This window comes from Salvia splendens, chromosome 1 (assembly GCF_004379255.2).
Source record: "Salvia splendens isolate huo1 chromosome 1, SspV2, whole genome shotgun sequence".
Taxonomy (NCBI): domain Eukaryota; kingdom Viridiplantae; phylum Streptophyta; class Magnoliopsida; order Lamiales; family Lamiaceae; genus Salvia; species Salvia splendens.
The window spans coordinates 36873491-36886533 of NC_056032.1; the positions used below are offsets into that span (position 1 = coordinate 36873491).

Genomic DNA, 13043 nt, shown 5'->3' on the forward strand with positions numbered 1-13043 from the left:
TGTATTCAGGATATGATTCGCTGTTAACACAGCCTCCCCCCACATGTTTTGGGGTAATCCTGAATTAATCAACAAAGCATTCATCATCTCTTTTAGTGTTCGATTTTTGCGTTCAGCAACACCATTTGATTGAGGAGAATATGGAGCTGTGGTTTGGTGAATTATACCACTTGCATGGCATAATTCTGCAAACGGCGCTACATACTCACCACCTCTATCACTTCGAACACACTTAATTCGACAATTAAGTTGATTTCCGGCTTCATTTTTGAAGTCTTTAAACGCTTCAATTGCCTCATCTTTACTTCTTAATAAGTAAAGGTAACAATACCTTGTGCAATCATCTATAAATGTGATGAAGTATTTTTACCACCTCTAGTTTGCACAAATTTTAAATCACATACGTTTGTATGGATTAACTCTAGAGGTTTTGTGCTCCGTTCTACCGAGCGAAACTGTAGTTTGGTCATTTTTGCTTCCACACAGACTTCACATTTTTCTTGTGAGTTAAACTTATCTACTTTTAGTAAATTAAGATTTACTAATCTTTTTATAGCATTTAGATTTACATGTCCCAATCTATTATGCCATAAATCAGAGCTTTCAAGCAAATAAGATGATGTATCGTCTTCCTTATTGCTTATTCCTTTTCCACGGTAAATGACCGTAACATTCAGCTCAAAAAGCCCATTCACTAGGTGACCTTCACCTATGAATTTTCTATTCTTGGTCAATATAATCTTTTCGAACTCAAATTCTAGTGAAAATCCATGATTTACTAGAAGTGAGCCTGACACCAAATTATTTCGGATGTCTGGGACATGCAGCACATCCTTGAGGGTAAGAACCTTTCCAGATCCTAATTTTAGGAACAAATTACCCACACCAACCACCTTAGAAGAGGCTTGGTTTCTCATACGTACTTTTCTACCTCCAACAGATTTGTAAGTAGAAAAAACGTTTCTCTCGGAGCACACATGACATGTGACACCCGTATCAACAAACCATTCATTTGGATTATTACCATGGTCCACGTCGGAGACCATTGCGATCACCTCGTGATCTTTGTTGTTTATAACAACACGTTCAAATAATTTGCACAATATTGTTTCCAACAATAAGTACACAATTATATTGTACCAAATGTGCATTGATATATTCATCAACCCATGCATCCCAATTACTACTACCAAATCTAAATTGGTCTTGCTTGTCAAATGACAAACGATAAACATCATTCTCAGGAGAATAGATCTCAAGGAATTAACCACTACATGGCGCATTGACATTGCGACCGTTCGTTGCTTTATTCCAGCTTTGAATTTCATGTTTCCTCCAGCTTCGGTCGACATGATTTCAACAAGAGTACAACATTTCGTCTTGCGATTGTTGGAAATATAGTAACCTTTACACGGGCAACCCTTGCTATTACAAAGAACACAAAATTGGAAGGTAAATGTAACAAAAAAATTACAACGAAAGTAAAGAGATGCAAACTAAAGTATTCTTCAAGTCGAGTCGAGGTGACCCTCTCTCCGCAAGACGAAATACGCCCCGACTAGTGCTCACGGATTGGCGTAATGTCCCCAAAGATGAAACGACTTTCCTCCTATCAAGTTGAAGCACCTCAAACTCGTAGGCACCGGCGAACTTGAATTGGAGGCGAGAACCGAGCAATGCAATGCTCCTAATGCGAACTAGAATGCTTAAGCTAGAGAGAAGAGAGAGTGATTCGTTTTTGTTGTTTTTCTCTTCTTCCAAATCCTATCTATTTATAGGATAGGAAATTGGACTCCAAAAGGCAAAGCCTTCAAGACACCTCATAAAAAATGGAAGTGAAAGGCCAAAGGCCTAGCCTTTTCACAATTCCACACGTTTTTCCTACACATGTTTTATGTCATTTTGTGATCCATATAGGATATATCCTAAACAAAGCTGTGTTCCAAGAATTGATATCTAAATAAGAGTTTGAGAAAAATGATTATTTTCAGATCTTGGGACTTCGGTGAGAGGTTGGTGTCTGACTTTCGCCTTCTCAGATAGAGGAGTTTAACCACATTAGAGCTTTGGTAAGACCACGAGTAAACCTATATTCCTGAGTACACATGCTAGTTTGGTTTATCAATTCTATGTGTAGAGGATTCCTTCTTCTTTACTATAGTAATTATGGCTTGCTCTTGGCTCTTTTTTCTCACTTTGACAATGTCTTTTTTTTTGTTCTCTCTTTACCTTGTTGCCTTGTTGGTAGCTTTAGATGTTGATATTAGTTTGATCCAGGCAGGGGCGGACGCAGAAAAAAATATGAATAAGGGCTGTGATTTCTAAATTTTATTCCAAAGTTATATTTTTAGGTGTTTTAGATTAATTGTAAGGGATTTTATACAATAATTTACATTAAACTTGGATGAATTTCAAAATTTTATAAAAGAAAAATGTGTAAAAAATACTTTTATTAAGGGCATTAGAGCATCCACAATGGCGCCCGTCCCGGCGGACGTCCGGCCGGCGTGCCGGAGTTCCGCGCGGGACGTCCGCCATTGTGCAGCGGTGACGCGGATACGGACGTCCACTGCGGACACCGGAGTTCCGCGGCGTTCCCGGGACGTCCGCCATTGCGTTGACTCCACGGACGTCCCGATTATTTTATTTTATTTTTTTCAAAAATTCTATAAATACGGCTCGTTGAACTTCATTTCATTCGCACCACTTGTATTAACGAGTATCTCTCTCTCTAAATACTTTTCTTTCGAATATAAATGGAGCACCACGATAGTAATTCCCCGCCACGAGTGAGTCACAGGGACCGATGTTTCCCGTTGGCAGAAGTACCCCAATGTCCGCCACGATGTCCGGAATGGCGGGGATGATGCCCCAACCCCAAATGACGGCGGGGATGATGCTTGGGTACTACAACATGTACCCGCCTTGGTATGGAATGATGCCCCAAATGCCCGAGGTGAGTGCCGGAATGACCCCAATGCCGGGGATGATGCTCGGAATGCCGGGGATGATGCCTCCCCAGATGACAGAGATGATAATGCAGGGCTCGCCTGTCGCTGCGGGGGAGTAGATAGGGGGTCCCCCAATCACCGGTGGACAATGTCTATCGCCCCTATATGAATTTACTTTCGACGGACAACCCCCGAGTACTCCTCTCGAGACTCAGTTCACTGGCATCGAGACGTTCTCGTTTGAGGAGTTGGGGCTATCTCCGATCCTGGATTCTCCCACAGACGCACCAACGGCGACATGGAGAAAGGGCAGGGGACGGGGCACTACCTCGCCTGCGGCGGGGTACGATGGTGAGGCGGTGGCCGCTGAGGTAGGGGAGGGATCCAAGGGGAAAAAAAGGACCGTCTGGAGCACAGAGGAGTGCATCGCGTTTGCGAAGGCGTGGATCGTGGAGGATCCATATTCGGGGCTAACCAGCTTATCGACAGGATGTGGTGGTGCATTAGCCAAAGCTACTTCCAATTCAAACCGCAAGGGGGGAAGCCTCACAACGGAGAGCAATGCCGAAAACAGTTGGAGCGGCTGAAGAGGCAGCTCAGCCGATTCGCCAGCATTTACACAAACAACCTCCGCTCGGCAACCAGCGGCATGTCTGCCGAAGATGTGAAGCTTCTGTCTCACCATCAGTTCAAAGACGCTGCGGCGGGCTTCGGGGAATTCAAATATTCAGAGGTGTATCTTGTGGTGCAGACTTCGGCCAAGTTTACTGCGGGTGTTGAATCTGACTGGCCGAAGCGGACGAAGATCAGCGCCTCCAGGGAGTACAGTAGCAGTGCTGGTTCCCACGAACTTCCCCGCCGAGACAGAGTTCCTGACACCCTCATCGTCGGCCTGCCGCCGTCGCCCGGTGGGGCAAAAGTCCGCGGCGCGGATGGCGAGTGGAAGCGCCTGCGGGTCCGTCGAGGCCCAATCGGCAGCTCCTACCCAAAACGATCCCGAACTCCCCTCACTTGCCCGCGTCGCGCAACATGAAACCTTGTTACGTGCAATGGTTGAATGGCGGACATCGACCGATCGCCATTACAGGTCGTCGTTGAAGGATATCATCAACAACATGTGGCGCGATTTGGGGTTGGGAGACATGGCGGAGAGTGGCGATGAGGGGACTACCGGCGGGGACGACGAGGGTAATGGCGGCGGGGAATCCGAGGAGTGAGACAGCGGTTTTTTTAACTATGTAATTTTTTTTAATAATTATGTATATTGTTTTTGTACTATGTATATTTTTTTTAAATAAAGTGGTTGCAATTTCTCCGTATTTGTGTCGAAATTTTAATTCTGTAAATTGTTTAATTTGGTGAATTTGTGAATTTTTATTATTGTGGGAAGTCCGTCGGGATGTCCTTGGGGATGTCCGCCACTGTGCAGTGGGATGTCCTTATGACGTGGCAGTGCAGTGGGAAGTCCTTATGACGTGACAGGAGGTGTTTTTGGGATGTCCGCGGGAATGTCCGTCGGAACATGCGCACCACTGTGGATGCTCTTAGCCATATCCTACTTTCACATGGATTCGCCCATGGATCCAGGTTCTTAGTTGTTGTCCATGTTACTTTTTAGGGTAAATTGCTTCAAAAGTCGTCAACTTTGCAAATAGTTTGGTATTTCTCGTAACTTTAAAAGTTGCATGAAAAGTCATGAACTTTACATTTGGGTGTCGATTTCCCGTGTCGGGTATTCCGGCCATCCGGGTGCTGACGTGTAAATTTTATGCTGAAGCGGCGGATGATTAGGATGCTGACTATGCATTAAATGACTTTTTTTTCTTTTTAATCAGCAAACAATCTATTTTATGCCTCAATTCGAGTTCGAATAAACAAATAAACAAATCTGCAAACAAATAGACAGATTGATTTCGAATTCATGCTTCAATTTAATTTAATTGAAACTAAAAAACAACATCGTTTTATTGTTCTGCCGGAGATTTTGCCATGTCACGCTCCGGCGAGCCACGTAGGATTAGTTTTTGCCGGAAATGTACCGGGTCAGGTCGTACGGGAAATTTGCAACACCTGGTAAAGTTCATGACTTTTCATGCAACTTTTAAAGTTTACGGGAAATACTAAACTATTTGCAAAGTTGACGACTTTTGAAACAATTTACCCTACTTTTTATCTATCTTATTATACTGTTATTGGGGTGGACACATATGGTAAGTGGGTAGGGCTTATTTGCCCTAATCAATCCATCTACATACGTTTTATGCAGGTTGTTATTTACTCTGCTCAGTCCAATCCACATAATGATTATATAGTTGGCCCAACTTCAGCTGGGCCAATCAGCCCAACCGAAATGGCCGGTCCATGTAATACTGATTTTATATTCAACTTAAACTCTCTCAGATAGTAGTATACATAAAAACTCCATACTTCAAAATTATTACTAATACCGGATAACAGATAACAAGGCTCAACATAAAGTTCCAAAATCTTTATCAATTTAATCCTTCCGTCAGCTATAAATGCGTAATCATATGCTGACATTGAACAAGAAATAAATCCAAAAATTCAACCAATTTACCGATGGGGCAAAATTATCTAACAAACCTTTGAAGCAGACCGAATAAAGTCTAATAATGTATTGTCAGCCCTCTATTTGATATACTGAGAGACCCATTTGAAGCCATCTCCGTAGCCCATCTTGCGCACAATGCTGCACATGAACACCTCGATCGGACGAACGTTTGAATCAGTAAGGTTTACCTTGCCTTTGCCAGTAGTGATGCCGTTCAAACCCAAGCAGTAGCTCAACTCATCCTCAGATGCAGCATAAGGAATATCAATCTTGTTGCCCAATATCAAGAATGGAACATTTGCCAAAGCATCGTCAGAGAGAAGAGCATCCAGCTCTTTCTTCGACTCTGCAAACCTCTCCTTGTCATAAGCATCCACCAAGTAAACAACAGCATCCACCTTCTCATCCAAAAGACATAATTAGCTACCACAGAAATGCAGGGATTCGAACATTGAGTTGCATTATGTTACACTAATACATATTTGAACCATAAATGGCCACATGGATTTTATAAAAGAGAAGGCATATAACAATGTTGGTGAGTTAATCAACTTTTGCCAAGATTTTTTGAGCTTATTGCTATAGGAAGTAAAAACGTTCAGTCACTCAACTTTTCTCCAAATTATTAATATATTTAAAAGTTGCATCCTTAACCTCTTTGTTGCAGTATCAAAAAAAAAATTCAAATTTGACCACTCTAGAACAGTTTACTCTAAACTTAAGTCCTTTTGAAACTCATAACGTGTAACAACTTCCTTGAGATAAAGATCAATCATAAAATATCGGTCATATCAACCAATATACTAACAAATATGTGACCATAGTTCATTCCCAGGTTCTTGAGGTTTTTCCTATTTCCAACTTAAAAGTACTAAGAACTCATATAATTTACGTACTACAAGTAATTTTTTTCCTTCAAGATAATGTCCTTCAGAATAATAAAGAAGAGTTCGGTTGAAGTATAATTGTAACATCTTAAAGCAATCAAAGTACTTTTATCAAGCTGCCATTTTTCAGTTGAGCCTCCAACAAATCAAATAAACAAGTAGCAAGATTCTTCTGGGACTTGGAGGCCAATCTTATAGATATAGTATTAAATTAAATCCTTGTATCACAAGAAGGATTAGCTTATGGACTGAGATCCCAAACAAGATATTAACCAAGGAAGTCTGCTCTTGTGAAGTAAATAAGCTTCATTTCCACTTTGAAATTCTATTCTATTTTGTATATAAAAGCACAGTATATCCGAAATTTTTTTGACTGCTTAAGCACATAAGAGGAGAAAAAATCACATTTCTAGCTTCCTCGATAAGGATATAATCAATGTCTAACCGACGAGCATCATCGAGACTCACTAGAAAAGGATTCAATGTAAAATGATGCTCTATCTATTAAGATACAAACTTATTTGTAAAAAGTCCAGTATTAAAGCATCATTAAGAATACTTGCATATTTGCATCTATCGAGAATCAATTACCAAGAAATCCTAATGATTGATCCATACATTTACTATACACAGAAAATCACCGATAGAAGAGTACAATAAAAGAAGGAAATAATCGTAAAAATCATCTAGGAACTCTAGAATACATGCCATCAAAGAACACAAGACTGAAAGGAAAAATTTGGACATGTGGTAAGCTATGACACCATAGAAATATTGTGAACAGTTGACAAAGAACAAAAAAAAACATTTGACAAATAACAATAGGAACAATCGACAAAGAACAAAATTCATCACTGGGATGATGATGATGGATATTAGTCTTGGAAAGGTTATTCATAGGCATAATTATATTTGAAATAACAAAAGAAACATTCATCCCATGGATGGATGGATGGATGGATGGATGGATGGATGGATGGATCATACCTTGGCATAATAATCTTTCCACACTCTGCGTGCAATTTGATGACCGCCCAAATCAAAGGCCTTAAACTTGATATTCCCAATACTCAGCTCCTCTGATGTTGGATGCTGAGTTGGCTGATGCTGTACCAATCTCTGCTCATTTTTAACACCACGAGAATTTCAGTTTACTTCTAAAGTCAGAAAAATGGCAGGTAAAATTCACCTTGATCACACTGATATATTCCACTTCACAATGAACATTTTAGATTAGGACGGACACCGAGAAAATCAGGAAAACAATTCTCCATGAAAGCAATAGCAGAAAGAAATTATGAGCTAAGCAATTTAATTTCAGTCACGCATCTGCAACTTGTAATGGAAATTTAGGCAACTGAATGCAGTTTCAGAGGGGCTTCCCACATCTGTTTTACAATGTTAGTCCCAGTACTGCACTTCCAGATAAATGATTTAATTTAACTATCTTTGGGAAGGGGTGCGATTTATGGATAATTCAGAACAGTTAAGGTTGAAAATCTAAATCTGCCAAAACAAAAACTGAAATAAACTTACATACTAACAGTTCATCCCCACCATGAATCCCTAACCAAACATACAAAATGTTCGATTTCATTTTTAAAAAGTCAATAATAAAAAAGTCGCTCATCATCTGATCTCTATTGATTCACCAAAATCTGCAATTTCGCAAAAATATCGTCGAACGAGGACTCATTTCAATTCTAAACGCCAAAGGATAAAAAACAGCAAACGCCAGAATCATAATCCCAATCAAACAAATCAAACTAAAACGGAAACGAAGGACACCTCGTCTTTCAGCATATGCAGGAGGGTGGTTTTGCCCGCATTATCAAGCCCTAAAAAGAGAATCTTCCCCTCTTTCTGCCACAAACCGAGCGATGCGAGCACTCCATAAAACCAATCGAACAAGAACATCTTCGGATCTTTTTAGCACAGGTGAGTTCGCAGCTGTATACTGATGGATTGATCCAACCAACTCCGATCGAAGAATTAAAACAAAATAATCGATCTGCAAACAAAGAACCGCTCGCAATCTCTCGATTGTGTAAACGCTCGCACTTCAATTTCCCTTGGAGAGAGAAACAATGTTGCGCTGTGACAATAATTACCGAATTAGGAGAGAGTGAATGAGACAGATGGTTTTCAGATTCAAAATCTTAATTTATTTGGTTAGGCGCCGCCATGATTGTTGCCCACTTTTTCCTTTTCCTTTTTGGATACAGGAATCTACTCTGAATCGAATTCAGCTAAATTCCATTTTTTAACCGTCATATTAATAGGAGTATGTTATATTTAGGCCATCTGCAATGGGCGGACGATGGCACGCCCGATGGCGCGCATCGTCCGCGTCATTCATCGTCCGCCCCCACTGTGGGTGTGTGGCATAGGCCGCGGCCTATGCTTCGGGCGCGACTTAAACCGCGGACGATGGCCATCGTCCTCGCCATCGTCCGCTCCATTGCGGACGTCGCGGACGATGTCGTCCGCCCCATTGTGAAGGCCGCGGACGATGGCACGCGATTTCGTTTGCGTCGACCGCTGCAACCCCTGATCCGGACCCGGATGAGCTCCCGACGCAGACGTCCACCGCATTTGCGTCGTTAGCTACAGCGTCGATGGCAAGGACGATGTTGTAGACGCACAAGGCCCTCAAGAAGTGCACCGACCCCGAACAAGCCGAGTATCTCCGTGCATTACTCGATGAGTTGCGTAGGAAGTTGGGAATTGGCCCGACTTAGTTTTTTTCTTTTTTTAGTTGAATGGTGTAATTTTTTTTTATTAAAACTTCGCCGCTTGTTATTTAGTTGTTTTTTTTTACTCGTTATGTGTTATTTGAAAACAGTTAAATTAATTAAACAAAACAACAAAATGATGATGTGGCGCGTCATAGGGCGCGCCTTAGGACGCCCCACTGCAGGTGGAGAAGGAGGAGGATAAAAATGCTGACGTGACGCGCCATAGGGCGCGCCTTAGGGCGCCCCACTGCTGATGGTCTTAGTCATAATAACTGTAATGTTGCTACAAATTTTCAGATCTATTTAAGCTATGCCACTTCAATTTTACATTTATTTAAAATAAATAACAGAAAATCAAAAATTAAATTGGTTAAAATTATAACCTAGTCACATACATTTTTTATACTTTTTCAATCATACCTACATATTTTTATTCATGTTACTACAAGTTAACTCCACAACACTTTACTATCAATTATTTTATATTAAATTAAATAATAGTAATTGTTAAGTAGGAGTATATTTTTATACTATTATTCATTGAAAAAAAAATTACACAACTTAAAAATTAAAATCTATAAATATTATTCTAATAATTGTTTTTTAGATTCCATAGTACTATAATTTGGTTTAGGTAAGAGCATCCACAACCGTGCTCTTGCCAGCGGCACGGTTGTGGGCCCGACCCCACTTTTTCTGCCTGCTCTCTGGCAAGAGCACAACACTCACAGTTGTGCTCTTCCGCAAAGACGAGCACAATTAATTTAAAATTCAATTACACAAAAACATTTCCATAATACTAAAATTCATTAAAAAACCACAATAAATATTACAAATTACAAATAAAATAAAAAAGACATAATTAAAATCCTAAAAATTAAAAATTACATAATTAAAATCATAAAAATTAAAAATTACATAATTAAAAAACTAAAATTAAAAATTACATAATTAAACTCCTAAAAATTAAAAATTACATGATTATTGGCTAATATTACCCGAGGAAGACTACGCATCCGGCGGCACCAACCCCAATTGTTTTTTGAGACCCAATATCATGTACTCATGCGTTTGAAGTTGCGTGGGGGTCATAGTTGACCTATCGGCCATATTGAGTTGGGCCAAAAGGGCCCACAACGAGTTGTTCGGGGGTGGAGGTGGAACATAGGGTGCGGGTTCGGGGGCGGGGGCAGATGGAGTCGCGGCGCGACGGCGTTCGGCCGCCGCCTTCTTCTTTCCTTGCGGTCGGCTTCGGGGCTACCCAAGTTAGCTTCGGCGAGTTGGCTAGCCACTTCTTCGCCGGCGTCGGATAGGGATGCCGACCGTGACCGTTTGGAGGAGCCGCTAGAGGAGGATGCTACGCCTCCCAGATACTTCGGGTGCGTCCTCGTTTCCTGCCAAACATTTAGGTACTTGAACGACTTACCGTTCATGGATTGGTAGGTGCTCAGCGCCGCAGTGATGATGTCGACCTTGCTCCGGCCGCTCCCTGCATTCCGTGACTCCTGGAGGAAATAGCCATTGAACTTGCCAATTTCGTCGTTGGCTCGGCCGATGCAGTTGCGCACCATACTCTCGTTGCGCTCGATCGTTCCCGGCGGCCGGTTTGCATTGTACCGCCGAGAGACGCGCCACCAAAAGTGATCGCCGGATTAGTTCGTGCCAACCACCGCATCTTCGGAGATTTCCAAGTACGCCTTGAACAATCTATCCATCTCCGCCGGTGAGTATGGTGTGCGGACACCGACACGAGATGGAGGAGTCGGAGTTTGGGAAGGGACGAGAGGCCAAGGCTCCGGTGTCCACCCGTATCGCCCATCGGAGGCACCTTGCTCGTCGACCGGGTATGGCCGGTAGCCACCTGGAACACCTGAATCTTGGGTGAGAGGAGGGGCCGAATAGTCCGTTTCCGGACTAGGAAACAGTTATGAACCGAACCATTCGAGGTTCCAACCGTGGGAGCCCGTAGGGTTATCGTCTTGGCCGGACATAGTGATGTTGTAGGGTATGAGAGAATGAAGATGAAAATGGATATGAGAGATTGAAGATGAAAACGGATATGAGAGAATGAAGATGAGAATTGTGTAGTTTGATGTGAATTTTTGGGAGTGAAATTGGGGGTATTTATAGATGAAAGTGTGTATTTTTGGGGTAAAAAAATGAAAAAAAAAATTAAAAAGTGGAAAAAAACGGTTATAAACGGATATATTTTTTTTGGGAAGTGAATTTTTTTTTATCGGTTTTTTAATTAAAAACCGATTTTTTAATTAAAAAAAAATTTAAACACAACGGCTATGCCGTTGACGAATCCCAGCTCGCCATGTCAGCTGCTCGCTGGCACGGCGCGAGCGCAGCGGCGGCGGGTAGCGTCCGTGCCAGCGGCGCTGACGGCAGTGGCGACGGACGCCACCGTTGTGGATGCTCTAAAGCCAATTAAACCCATTAGTTCATTAATTAAATAAACCCATTTAATTAAGTGACACAATTAAAGGACGTGGGTGTAAGAGTGGTTTCTTGATTATCATAATCAAAATCAAACCAAAAAAATTACTACTACTTTAGTTGGAAAACAAAACATGTGATATTTCCTAACCCACGAATTAAAGAAATAAAATTCATCGACGGCTGCTTCTGCTGCTACTACTATTTACTTATTTTTTACTCCCATATCAACTTAGTCCGTCTTCAATCTCTTACCAACCACATGACTAACCTAATACGGTAGGACACCCGCAACGCATCTCGTTGCGGGCTCTATCTAGTCTCGAAGAGACGAGAATGCATCGAGACAGCGCTGCGGGCTCTATCTAGTCTCGGAGAGACGAGAATGCATCGAGACAGCGCTGCGGGCTCCGTCTCGTCCCCAGCCCGTCCCCATCCCGTCCCTTGTCTCGCCGCAGAGGGAAGTCTCGCGAGACAGCTCGCCACGCGCGTTGGCGAAGTGGCGAGCTCCGGTTCGTCCGTGACGCCCACTCGCCGGCCTGCGAGTGGACGTCGTCTTTATCCGAAAAAAATATTTTTTTTGTTTTTTTTTAAAATTCAAGAAAAATTCAAAAATTAAAAAAAATCCCAAAAAATATACTAGCCGTTTATAGGCGTTTTTTGCAAATTTTTTATTTTTATTTTATTTTTTTAAGCCCTCAATCACTTCTATAAATATCAAATCATTCCCACAAATTAATCCACCATAAAAAAACTCTCAATTCTCACTCAAACACTCTACATTATTCATCTCAAAGCATTATTCTTCTCCCAAATTTAATTCATTCATGGATCCATTTGAGCAAATGCATCGAATAAAAAAATCAAACAACCTGAATTTTCAAGTATCGTTGGAATCCACGGACTAAAAGTTCGTCGGAGCTCTCTCCCAAATTCGAAATAAAATCCTTCACCTCCCCAAGTCTATTGCTGCGACTTTTTGTTGCCTCGAGCTTTGATCCCACGGAATAAGACATCGCAACTGATGATATTCTTATGCTTCTTTGAATTTTGAGATTTTGAATTTAGAGAGAGTGAGCGGAAGATTTTAAATTATCTATTTTTTTTAGGATTTTATTAATGTTGTTTTTTTTTTTTAGAATTTTAAGTTTTAATTTTATTTTATTTAATGAAGTGTGTTTTTATTAATTGAATTTTTTGGAAATAAAAATAAAAAATGAAATTGAATGAATAGTTAAGGGATGAGATAGTTAAGAGATGGAGGGATGCATGTGCTGTCTCTTAATTAAGATATGGGTGAAAAGTACCGTAGAGCTCATGAATAGTGAAGAGATGAGAAGAAGGTTAAGAGACGGATAAGAGACAGCGTTGCGGATGACCTTATACACCGAATATAATTTAAAATGTCAGAGTCAGAACACGAGGGAGGAAAATTAGTGTTGGAATTTGAAAA

The 13043-nt window shown here is 41.2% G+C and overlaps 1 protein-coding gene across 1 annotated transcript; it reads right to left on the reverse strand.

Annotated features, from left to right (window-relative positions):
• Positions 1-5424: 5424 nt before the first annotated feature.
• On the reverse strand, positions 5425-8648 carry LOC121749030 (GTP-binding protein SAR1A-like). Its single transcript, XM_042143647.1, has 3 exons — positions 8199-8648; positions 7398-7529; positions 5425-5921 (listed from the first exon to the last, which is right to left on the reverse strand). Exons 1-3 carry the CDS (start codon positions 8325-8327, stop codon positions 5601-5603), a joined length of 582 nt encoding a protein of 193 aa, XP_041999581.1. The 5' UTR covers positions 8328-8648; the 3' UTR covers positions 5425-5600.
• Positions 8649-13043: the final 4395 nt, after the last annotated feature.

What these genes read in the sequence shown, in the direction of transcription:
- LOC121749030 (XM_042143647.1), bottom strand. Translation starts at nt 8,327, where the DNA reads ATGTTCTTGTTCGATTGGTTTTATGGAGTGCTCGCATCGCTCGGTTTG. An exon ending in TGCATATGCTGAAAGACGAG is followed by an intron (nt 7,530 to 8,198) that starts GTGTCCTTCGTT and finishes AAAAATGAGCAG; the next exon opens with AGATTGGTACAGCATCAGCC. An exon ending in GGAAAGATTATTATGCCAAG is followed by an intron (nt 5,922 to 7,397) that starts GTATGATCCATC and finishes TTGGATGAGAAG; the next exon opens with GTGGATGCTGTTGTTTACTT.